We start from the raw sequence: 13,157 nt of genomic DNA on the forward strand, positions 1-13,157 counted from the left end.
TTTACTCATGTCATACAATAGCAATGCATAATTTGGTTCTTTAGAGATACATCTTTAAGATGTTTGTTATTTTATGGAATCTTTGAGAACCTGGGAAGGGAAAACATACTATCAATGCTTTAGTGAGATAACTTGAATTTCTTACAGTTAACAAAATGATATTATACTTCAACATCCACTGAAAATGGAAACTATTTAGTAAAATAAGAATTTTATAGATAGAAGGTGATAATTATATCATCTCTCAGGATTTTGAAAAAACATATATATATATATATTTTTTGCGATACGCGGGCCGCTCACTGTTGTGGCCCCTCCCATTGCGGAGCACAGGCTCCGGATGCACAGGCTCAATGGCCATGGCTCACATGCCCAGCCGCTCCACGGCGTGTGGGATCTTCCCGGACCGGGGCACGAACCCGTGTCCCCTGCATCGGCAGGCGGACTCTCAACCACTGTGCCACCAGGGAAGCCCCCAAAAAACATATTTTAAAGATGTGTTAATTTGCTGTAGTTGCTGAGTAAATAATCTTGCTTATTTGTTTTGTTTCTGCTATTTTTGAAGTAAAAATGAAATAACATTGAGAATTATAACTACTATAACTGCTATAACTACTAATAAAATACTCAAAATATCCTCAAGATATTTATATTTTACATGTTTCTGTGTGTACACGTCTACTAATACAATATATCTTTATTGTTCTGGACAAAATTGGGGTAATCTTTTCTTCTTGCTGTTTCCAGCATTGACTGTTTTTTAGAAAATACTTCTATAGATAAGGGAACGCTTTACTTCTCTTTTTGTTGATAAAATAGGGTTATAAGAAATAGTAACATGTTTTTCTACATTAAAAGTGTTTGGTTTCTCTCATCAATATGTGTATTATTACCATTTTCACATGTTAGATTGTTATTAACTTGGCTGACCCTAGATATTGCTGTTATTTTTTAATAAAATCATTTACTTTTAACTAACATACAGAATTTAATGTTTAACTGAACAGAAATGTTCTGTAAAAAAAAAAATGCTATCATGCCCAAGGAAAATTAATCTGTCTTCCTCCAAAATAATAAAATATTACTCTTCATACACATGGTAAATAAGTATTTCTGAATATGTACTTATTACCATGGTGTTTTGTGTACTTGCAATTCTCTTAACTTTGGAAGCAATGCTAAAGTAATACAGAGTTTTTATAAAGTTAAACTGTACCTTGCACAAGATGATGAGCATGAAAATTATAGAGTTGAATCATATAATTGCTTTAAATTACTTGATATGTTGTACAAATATATAACATATTTTATATTAATTACCCTAAAATATCTCATTTTAAAATTCTGTAATATATTTATTTCTTCAGTTGTGCAGCAAACGCTCAGGAAATCTCTAAACATTGAAGGTGTTTTATCAAAAGCATAATGCTGCTGCTGTTGATCCGCTTACTGTATTACATAATATAGATGTGGGGAAGTCACTTCTTGCCCCAAACATGAGATTATACTTCTTGTCCTTCAGAGATACATCCAAATTTATTTTTAAGATTTCAGCTTTATAAAGAAATCATTTCTTTATAAAAAAGAAAAAATAGTAATTCCTAAGTAGCTTTACTTTTTACAAGTCTATTTTTTAAAAAACCCTATTACATTTACTTATCTTTACAGTATAAATGCAAAATAAGTCTGTCTGATTTAACATAGACTCTAAAGTCTGAGTTACATTCTAGGACAATTTTCATTGATATCTGAATAATACTTTGAAGCACTGTGATGTTTGTTTTTCATTTTTTTAGTATTCTTCTATTGTATTTAGAGAGATAGTCTACAATGAGCTTATGTTGATCTGGAGTTGTATCATTGCAATGGTTGTATATAAGTGAAAGAAAATGCTCACTGGCCTATTCTTTTCTGTTACACTGCGTAACTCCCATGTACTTTGAGACTAGGAGAAGTAAGTAGCAAAGGTGATGAAATAAGTAGGAAGCTGTGCCAGATACCTGGAAATTAAAAAATCTTTCAAAGGCGACTATACGAGAGGAAAAATGATTAAAAACGTACAACTTCACTTGATGATTATAAAATGATTTTTCCCTTAGAAATCCTCATCAAATCTGCATGTACTATCATATGCTTTTAAAGCTGGGTTGTTACAATACTGGGTCTTGTTTCAATAGTGTCAGTCAATATAATTCAAAAAGAGTCATGTACCACAATGTTTATTGCAGCTCTATTTACAATAGCCAGGACATGGAAGCAACCTAACTGTCCATTGACAGGTGAATGGATAAAGAAGATGTGGCACATATATACAATGGAGTATTACTCAGCCATAAAGAGAAACTAAACTGAGTTATTTGTAGTGAGGTGGATGGACCTAGAGTCTGTCATACAGAGTGAAGTAAGTCAGAAAGAGAGAAACAAATACCGTATGCTAACACATATATATGGAATCTAAAAAGAAAAAAAAATGGTTCTGAAGAACCTAGGAGCAGGGCTGGAATAAAGACACAGACATAGAGAATGGACTTGAGGACACGGGGAGGGGGAAGGGTAAGCTGAGACAAAGTGAGAGAGTGACATGGACATATATACACTACCAAATGTAAAATAGATAGCTAGTGGGAAGCAGCTGCATAGCACAGGGAGATCAGCTCAGTGCTTTGTGACCACCTATAGGGGTGGGATTCGGAGGGTGGGAGGGAGACGCAAGAGGGAGGAGATATGGAGATATATGTATATGTATAGCTGATTCACTTTGTTATAAAGCAGAAGCTAACACACCATTGTAAAGCAATTATACTCCAGTAAAGATGTTAAAAAAAAAAAAAAAAGATGTTGTGAAGACACAGGGAGAAGACAGCCATGTACCAGCCGAGGAGAGAAGTTTCAGGAGAAACCAACCATGCCAACTACTTGATCTTGAACTTCCAGGCTCCAGAGCTGTAAGAAAATAAATTCTGTGGTTTAAAAAAATATGAATTAGCTCTATTTGTGGAGTATCCTCTGCAAATATTTGCAGTTTGGAATAGCAGCCACTAAATAAGCAGAGATATAATCTGTATCTATCCAGGTAAATGGCACATACAAACTCTGAACTATTATAAACATATGTATCAGAAAATGTAAACTATTTAAGAATAGAATTCTGACAGATATTAAATCATTTTTAAAAGACAACCAAATTATTTACCTAAGAAAGATTTAAATATACAGGTCAGTGTTTCCTAACTTGTACATGGCTTGATTTTGTCAGTCTTGTAAAAAATGTTTACCCTTTTTAGAATAATATTTTGAAATACGTAAGGTAAAATAAAGTAAATAAGTTAGATCACAAAGGAAACTATTTACATTGAAATATAGACCCCAAATTCAGAAACCCAGGTAAACACTTAAATATTTTATGCCTTGCAAATGGTTATCTATTATTTCCCATGCCTCAGTTGCTACTATTCAAAATTAATTATTTATAAGTTCTTAAAATTAAAACTCACTAAGAATTTAGGTGGAAGTTGGCAAGTTTTATATCTCAGACCCTTAAAGAACCTGCTATGAAGCTGGGTATTATATATGAGACTTAGGCATTGCTGCTTTCAATTTTCTCAGCAATAATCTTAGTTCTCACCTAGTAAGACCTTTTCTTACCCAACTGTGGGAGCAGGAGCCTATCTTGACCTTCTCCTGTGTTATCAAAGTTTAAAATATGATAGCTTTCCCCTCCCCTTAACTGTGGTGGAACATTTCAGTAAATTTCTACCTTCTACTGTGGTTCTTGTCATGTTTCACTTATTAAACAATATTCATTTCACACTATGGAAATCATATAATTCATATTATTGATGAATATGGAAAGAAAAATATAAGTAAAATTTAAAACATTGATTATAATCTTCAAACAACGTTTTCACTAAAGAGATTTTTTTAAGGTATATTTCCTAAAGAGTGACCTGTTTGCTTTAAAAATAATAGTATCCTTTCAAGGACATAGAACTTAGCAACACATTTGAAATAATTCTCTGGCTTTCACTCACGATTATATATTTCAATTATTAAAATATAGTGTCAAAGAAGTGTAAGTGTATATCCTGATATTTCACGTTCCACTTGGAAAAATTACTCGGTGGAATCAGAATAAATCAAATTTTGCATAAACAAGTGAAATATTAGCTTAATTTTCTGTTGGGATAGTCATAGATATTCCAGAAAGTTGTGTTACTACATGTTATATAATGAAATAAGTTTATTACTAATTTAAGATAATAGGAAATATGAAAATAATGTAAAGATTGGTACTTTCCAAAAATAGGTTTTAAGGAATCTAAGGTATATGCATCCCTTTGATTCTGGTTACCTATTGTGTTGAATATATACAAAGATATGTACACCAACAACATTTAACAAATATTGAGCATATTTATTTCTTTTTCTTTTTCTTTTTTTTTTTTTTTTTTTTTTTTTTGCGGTACGCGGGCCTGTCACTGTTGTGGCCTCTCCCGTTGCAGAGCACAGGCTCCGGACGCACAGGCACAGCAGCCATGGCTCACAGGCCCAGCCGCTCCACGACATGTGGGATCTTCCCAGATTGGGGCACGAACCCGTGTCCCCTGCATCAGCAGGCAGACTCTCAACCACTGCGCCACCAGGGAAGCCCTCTTTTTTTTTTTTTTTATAAATTTATTTATTTATTTTGGGCTGCATTGGGTCTTTGTTGCTGTGCTTGGGCTTTCTCTAGTTGCAGTGAGCGGAGGCTACTCTTTGTTGCACTGCGCGGACTCTAGGCACGTGGGCTTCAGTAGTTGTGGCATGCGGGCTCAATAGTTGTGGCTCGCGAGCTCTAGAGCACAGGCTCAGTAGTTGCGGTGCATGGGCCTATTTGCTCCGCGGCATGTGGGATCTTCCTGGCCCAGGGATCAAACCTGTATCCCCTACATTGGCAGGCAGATTCTTAACCACTGTGCCACGAGGGAAGTCCTGAGCGTATTTATTTCTAAAGAGAAGTGTTCTCTCTAAAATAGTTTTTCAGGAACAAAAATAGAATTATGATTTCTTACACTATCAGGCTGCCTTTTCATTTCTCTCTTTGACTAGTAATTGAATATTGTATATGTATTTACATTTAATCTCAGCTTTTCACATATTCTGGATACACTTATAAAAAAACTAAATTCTTAAGAAATCAATCATAGTACATGGACTTAAAAAGAGTTTAAAAATATTTGCCTTATATGTTACCCTATGAACTGAAAGTGTAAGATAATCACAAGGTAACGTTATAGAGTAAATCCAGTATCCAGTTCCTGAAGTCATCTAATCTAATGCCTACTGGTCCAATATGCCACGTAATTACTTACATTTGGGAAATTGTGTCATTTCATTTCTTTTCTTATTTTTCTTTAATTGCTTGCATTTTTCATTAACAAAAATAAGACTGAGAGAATTTATAGGTAAAGTGGAAGTCCTTAATACATTAATCTTGAGGGAGACTACTGCTTTCTTTAGTGTCTATAATATATAAACATTTCCATTGCTGTGGTTACAACTACGTGTGGGGTAATAGTTTCATTTGAAGTATACTTTGGAGTATGTGTTACTTTGGAGTTCTAGAGCCAAAGCTAGTGTTTTGGGGGTTGTTCCATAGATAGTGGGGCTGGCGTTAGGAGACATTTACTGATTACATGTTAGATGTAAAAGCATTACACTAGACTCCAGGGATACAAAAATTAGTATTGATAGGTTATTCATTTAAGTCTGTTTCTTTCAAGAAGGATTAGGTTTTGATGTTAGATTTATTTGTGGTCAAATTGTGTGAAATCACATTGTTTCAGAACCGTTATTATTTCAATCAGTTAATACCCATCCTGAATCGTGTTGGGTGGCATCGCTAAACGGCACTGAGATAAATGGCATAGATTGGTTGATTAACTCTTTTCTATACAGTGATTTTTCTTGTGGACTATGTTTTTTTGTTTGTTTGTTTGTTTTTGCGGTATGCGGGCCTTTCACTGCTGTGGCCTCTCCCGTTGCGGAGTACAGGCTCCAGACGCACAGGGTCAGCGGCCATGGCTCACGGGCCCAGCTGCTCCACGGCACGTGGGATCTTCCCAGACCGGGGAACGAACCCGTGTCCCCTGCATCGGCAGGTGGACTCTCAACCACTGCGCCACCAGGGAAGCCCTGGACCATGTTTAAATATGGCTACAGACTGCAAAGTTGCACAGCTTTCTCGTAACATTTTGATTCTGCTGTTTGAATGTTTAGGTGTATCAATACATGATGATTGTGCTGAAAGCCACTTTATATCTTAGTTGGTATACTAATAAACAGGCTTAGGGACTTGAGAATTAGTGCTTTTATGGTTTTCTTTTCTCTTTTGAAAATGTTAGGAAAAGTCAAAGAATTCTTTTCAAACATTAGAATACTTCACATATTTCACATGTTCCATTTAGAGAATTCATTTTGGAAAACAGTTTTGTTTTGATTATAACTGAGCAACTCCTATTGTCTTCACTGGGAATTGCTATTAAAGGCAGATGTTGGTTCCTTAAAAGTTATTACGAAGTTTAGTGAGAATTTACTCAGAATACGTTGGGGAAGAGAACATTTTTTTTCCATACTCAATAATTTTAAACAATTACCTTTTTCAAAATCAGTTTGATGCATCATAACAAAATAGCAGAAGGGCACTGAAGATCAACTGAGCTGCTTTTTGACTAACGTTTCAGGGATTGTGAAGCAGCAGATAGACAGCCATATCACAGATCCAGATCAACAGAACAACGGCCTCTCCTAGAGCGGACAGCCACCCGCTCCCGATCCACTGAACGTCCTGATACAAACCTCATGAGGTCGATGCCTTCATTAATGACTGGAAGATCTGCCCCTCCTTCACCTGCCTTATCGAGGTGAAAGATAAATCAATCAGACTAACTTCCCCTTTGCCCCACCAGCACACCATTTTACTTTCCCAGCAGCTAAGTGGTCTCTTCTGTCATCCTTGGCTGATCACTAATAACAATCGACACTAACCTTTTCAGTGTAAGCACACTATTTATATTCAGCGGATATAATAGTGTGTGACTACCATTGTAATTTGTTTATTAACTGTCCTGACCTCATTTGTTTTGTGATTTCTCATTTATCAGGAGTCCTGGGTAAATCCCCACATAATGCACCTCATGACTATCGTGTTCTCCTACAGAATGAGAAATTGTTTGTGTCCATTAGACATCACTTTTGGAATAATCATCATAATGACAATAAAAAAAACTAGATTTTTAGTTTCTTTCTATCAATACTATCATGTATTAACCAATATCTTCTTTAGCTGAATTTTGAATTGTTCAGGGTTTTATTTGTAGTCTTGTGAGATAATTTCTAATAAAGGGATATCTAATCTAAGCCTGAGCAAAAATCTCTTAGGATCAAGGGAGGGAGGTTAGTGTTAAGAATTTGAAATCTGGTAGAAAGAAATGTAAGCATTACCTTTCATTTTTTTGAGCTGCAGAATTCTCTTCTTGCTTTCATATGGATAGAATACTGATCTACATTAATAATTCCATGGATTTTACTGTAGGGTTTTGTGTGCATGTATCTGTGTATGTATGCATATTACATAAAAGTATAAACATCTTTTGCTATTTAGATAATCATTCAAATATCCATATTTTGTCCTACTTTCCTAACCTTTTAATCAGCAGCTAAACCTCTTTAAAATTGCACCATACAGCTGTCATATGAACCAAATGTGTTAAAAGTGTTTTAACTCATTCTATTGAAAAATGAATATTAATGATGTATCTTGTAGGTCTCACCCTCGTACTGGGTCTGTCCAAACAAGCCCATCAAGTACTCCAGTGGCAGGACGAAGGGGCCGTCAACTCCCACAACTTCCACCAAAGGGAACATTGGAGAGAAGTAAGTTTTATTTCTATTTGTGTCATATAGGAAATACCCATGGAAGCTAAGGTGAATCAAGATTCTTATTTACTACCTTTGTGTTAGCTTTCTTCTTTTTTCAGTGGAATATCTTAGCTGCATTTGCTAGTAGTTATATTTATAAATATTATATATTTTGCATTTAAATTTTATAATCTTTGCAGGCAAAAATAACCTATCATTATTGCTCTTGCACATTTTTCAAACTTTAATAAACGCGTTTTAAGAAGTAAACTTAATGCTCTTAAATAAGCAGTTGGGTGATGTTTCTTTGCTACAACTAAGTTTATGTAATTGTTGATAGTTACATAAAGTTTATTAGTAACTAGCCAAATCAATTTTCACACACTGCAAAGGACTGGTTAGCTGATGCACAACAATGGTGATCCTTCTCAAAACTGGAGTACCAGAAAAAGGTAATCATGAATATACAAGAAAGATGCATGTTGTACTGATATTTTTAATACTTTCAAATTTTTGCATAAGAAGCACTATTTGCTTACACACAGATGAACATACTCCCCAGACATCTGTAAATTCTTGGATAAAGGGCCTCTAAAAGCATGGATGATAAAATATAATAATTTTTAATGTCATTTTTTTAAATGGTCCCTTTATTTGGTAACTGGATGTGCTTTACCAAAACAAACAAACCAACAAACACATTTAAGTCACCATTTAACTTTTCTTTAATAGATGATACATTCTGTGCCTTTGGAAATTTCTGTTGTTTTTAACCCCTGTGCTTTGGTTCCCTTTTTTGTTTTGTTATTTTGTTTTTCCTAGACAATGGAGTCAAGGAGATAGAACCTTATGAAGGTCTGTACATAAAGGAGGGTTTGTTTTGTGCTGACAGCCTTTTTAGGGGTTATGTGAGCAAAAATAAACCCAACTGCAATTGACGTCCCTCCACTGTATAGACCTTTATTACAGTAAAATTACTTTGTTTTATGATTCCAGTAAAGTATTTGACTTTTGTCTTACTTGGAAAATATACAAAGGAGTTAAATTTTTTGATTCAATCAAGTAAGAATGCAAAGAATTTAACTTCTTTTAAATCACAAGGTAAAATTTTCTTTTTTAAAAAATTTGCTTTTTAAATAGAATTTAATGTTTTGTGTAAGACTTTAACCAAAGATATCAATTGCAGTCTGTGTTTATGTCATTGAGGATGTACACCTAGTCTAGTTATATTTATCATCATATATTTCATTTTGTATTTATGATGATCTTTCAATTATTAAATTTGGCTTTCTAGAAAAGAAAGTTATTGCATTAGATAGTGATTGTGCTTTGTATTTCCTGCATCATTTTTCATGTTGTAGCAAGACTGTTTATAGTGTAACAAAGTTAAATATGTACAGTTTGATTGTCAGTGCTACATTATGAGTCAAGAGAAAATATTGAGTCGTGATATATGGAGTGTCATACATTTACCAGGACAGTAAAAATTCCTCTGCTGATTATAGAATTCTGCAATTGACTTTGTAACTTTGAAGAATTGTTAACTGTTTTATTTACTGATGAATCTCCGGCACATAGAATAATGCCTGGCACATTATAGGCCTTCAATAAAGATTTGTTGAATGAATACATGAAATATTTATTTACAAATTGGAAAGCTACTTCAAATAGTGTAAAAAGTACCATTAAAATAATCTTGTAATTCTATATATGTTTATAATAAAATTCATATTTGTAACACATTTTTAAGTGCATTGCATTTGAGCAGCAGTACTTTTATTGCCTTACATAACTTAGAACAAGTTGTGATCTTGTTAGTTGTAGCTGATTGATTTATCAACTCCTATTTTGTGGTCCTTTTTATTTACTATGTACTGTGAACTATAATTGTAAACAGCTTAGTGCTATCGTGACTAATGGTCTGTTATACAGCCTGATAAAAAGATATTAGCATTTCTATAGTTGTCAATTATTTACATAAAAATGGGAGTGTATAATTTTAAAAGTACTTTCCATAAGGAAAGTTCTGTAATACATACAGAATCTTTTGTCTCCTCTCCCCACAATTTTTAAAGATAAGGTTTGGCATCATTTGTTGGAATATGAAGTCAGAAACATAATTCATGCCATAATTTTTTCTAAATTCAGTTTTAATATCTTCTGTAGCAATAGTCCATTGAGATATGAGTTGTTCCATTCTTTGTAATAATAAATATACCAAAAAAACTGACAATAAAGCTGATATTGAAGGTCAGGGAAGTTTTCCATGGGCTTATCAACAAACATTCTATTTTCTATCTGGTTTTGCCCTATAGAATCTATAAAAACCACAGTTTTCCTATAATGTCTCTAATTGTGACTTTTCCACTTTTATAAATAAAAGAGAGGAGAGTCAAAAACCTCTCTTATTCTTTCCAGTATGAAATAAAAGGATTTGGGGAGTTTTGGTTGTTTTGTTTTGCTTAAAATATGAATGATTTTAGCTGTGTTTTCATAAATACTGATATGAAGACTCCAGCAGATACATGATTGTATCTTTTCTTTAGCTTTAAAGGCAGTATATAATATCTCCTTTAGAAGTCTTCAACTTCTAACTGAAGTTAAAGGTATAACCCAAAATTGACTATGGATTAATGGTCTAAATTGAATTATGTTTGGATTATCTCTTAAAAAGTTGTCAGACTTTATAATTTAGTGACACTGTTTTAGAATCAAAGAAATGACATGTTTATTTTCTGATCCTGTTCAATAGCTGAAAAATGAACAAGTCCTAATTTAATTCCTTTTGACCTGGGATATATTTTAGTCTGTTTATTAATTTAAAACCTTATATATGTTGGTCTTGACAGTGTTACAATATTAGTCATCTTCTTTTTGTCTGAGAGTCAGAGAAAATCGAAACAATATAATGAAAGTACAATGTACTAAACAACCGCAAGGCATTATTATTTTTAATTTACCCCTAACTTTGATGTACTGGCATTTTATAAAAATAAAAACAAGTTTATAATATTATTTTTTGTTTCTCTAGAAGAAAAGTTATGTAGTATTATTTTTCTAAGAGTATATCAAGTTTATAGATGAAGTATTTTGCCTGTCTTACAGTTATTACGTATTACAAATACTCATGGGCCACAATTTCTTTTATAAATCAAAGTTATCATAAAAGGAGACAGTAAGATAATTTATTAACAGTATACTTATGTGCTTTCATAACATGTCAGAAACTCATTAAAAATAATCTATTTGTCTCCTTATTATCACTCATATCATGAATAATTTGAAATGTGTTGTTTTGTTTTACTTAAGAGTAACAGATGTACATATCTGGTCTTATCCTTTTCTTTACTTTTACTTTTGCATATACAGAAGTTAATGAAGTAACTGAGCATGTGGAAGAGCAGGGGGGAGAAAAGCAGGGTGAAGAGGTCAAGGCAGGTCTGTCTGACTGTGTGTCCAAAATAAATAATCGAATGTTTTAGAAGTATGACTTTTCTATTTCACGTAAGACTTTAGGCTCCAAATTTATAAATACAGAATAAAGAACAGATTGTTCAGTACTAATTTTAAAATAATTACTTAAATTTATTAGTGGAAAGATATTACATGAGCTAGCTAGGTAAATTATCAGGGTATTTAATTTACCCGTCTGAACATTCTCTTTATTGTTTAAATCAAACTGAAGTTATAGACAATGCCTCTCACTAAGATTTATACTTATCCTTTACCCCAGCCTTATATTCAGTTCATATATTTACTCAAAAATGTTTTTTGGGTACCTACTAAAACACTGTATTTCACTGAGTGTAGGTTCATTGAAGTTCTAGTCTCTTCTCTCAACAATTTTGTTTTTTTAGAGGTAAATTACAAATAAATATAGAGCAGAATATAAATTACAAAATTTTAGTTCTTGAAACTTTTAGAAACTATTATAATTTATCCATAAACTTTTTTCTAAATTAAGAACAACTAACTGTAGCTTCATCTTCAACCCAGCTCAGTATTGTGCTATTTATTGACAATCCTAATTTCTCCCCAAAGAGTCCTCCTTCTAAATGGAATGAAGACACTTCATTTTGGTGTTTTTAAGCCCCTATTATGTTTGCATACCACAATTTTTGCCACTTTCTTTGTCAGAATATTTCTGAAAGTATTGTATTCATGAATGGTAGCGTGTACTTTATGTGCCTTTTGTTCTCTCCTTTACCATTGTGTGAAAGCAATGTTATTATGTATATTGTGCGTAAGATGTATTTTCATGGATGCATTCTTGCAGTAGTGTTTGTGGTTTAAGACAGATAACCTCTTAAACTGCAATTGCAAATTTTTTAGTAGCTATTTTTAAAGTCATAAAGGTGAGAAAAATCATCAGAGTACATCTGGTAATGAAAACAAAGGCAAGTTTAGACGCATATTTATATCAATAAGAAAGTATAACTATCTCTGTTCTGAACATAACGTGTACTAGCTACCAGAATGTCACACATCTTCCATTTTCCTGAAGTGCTATAGGAATAACATTTTTAGGGAATACTGTAAGAATGAATTTCATTTTAATTTAGCTGTGTGGTTAATGTTTCCCTGCTTGCTCGTTCCTATGTATCTGAAACTAGTCCATACGAATACCGAAAGGCTTTCATACTGTTCGTGAATTGGCTTTTGCAGTAAAGTCATTGTTAAGTATATCATTAGTTTGGGGACTTCAGCAGTAATTAATATCACTTTTATTTATTTTTAACTTTATTAAGATAAAAAAGTCCATTTATTGAGCCAGTTTGTCGCCTATGCTTAATTCTCAAAATGAAATTGATAAATTATATTAGTTCTTAGAATAAAACTGTAACTGCAATCTTCCTAACTTATTATAAAATGACTCGTTATTCCTCATTTTATTTTTGTTTTTATTACTTTTCTTATGGGCTAGGAAGGGTATACTTTGCTCTTCTGTTCATTAATGTGAGGTGTCATGTTAGTGCATGGATTTGTTTCTCTGGTGTGTGATGTCATCTTTTGTGGTGTGCTTGGTTTTTATTTGGGTTGTTAATGACCTTAATTATTAATCACTGTTGTCTGTTTTCAATGTTATAAAGACAATGAGGGAGAAACACCAAGCCCACCTAATAATGGGAAAAAAGGCAAGTCTAATATGAAGTTAAGAGTGCCTTTCTATATATTAGACACTCTGTTTTGACATTTGTAATGTGCATGAATATGCTTTCTTAAATAAGTATAAATACAAGTATAGTCCCAATTTAAGT

The 13,157-nt window shown here is 33.1% G+C and overlaps 1 protein-coding gene across 37 annotated transcripts in view; it reads left to right on the top strand.

Moving 5' to 3' along the window:
* Nucleotides 1-13,157, top strand: part of RIMS2 (regulating synaptic membrane exocytosis 2) — a 591,263-nt gene that overhangs the window by 386,552 nt on the left and 191,554 nt on the right. For 22 of the 37 annotated variants that reach the window (XM_065895352.1, XM_065895363.1, XM_065895350.1 and 19 more), the window contains 2 exons: nt 6,723-6,902; nt 7,805-7,914. In XM_065895352.1, coding sequence (XP_065751424.1) covers nt 6,723-6,902; nt 7,805-7,914 — 290 coding nt within the window. Of the gene's footprint in view, nt 1-6,722; nt 6,903-7,804; nt 7,915-8,721; nt 8,755-13,157 lie in introns of all 37 variants that reach the window. The other 15 variants (XM_065895369.1, XM_065895366.1, XM_065895356.1 and 12 more) reach the window with 3 other exon arrangements.

This window comes from Phocoena phocoena, chromosome 17, assembly GCF_963924675.1.
Source record: "Phocoena phocoena chromosome 17, mPhoPho1.1, whole genome shotgun sequence".
Taxonomy (NCBI): Eukaryota; Metazoa; Chordata; class Mammalia; order Artiodactyla; family Phocoenidae; genus Phocoena; species Phocoena phocoena.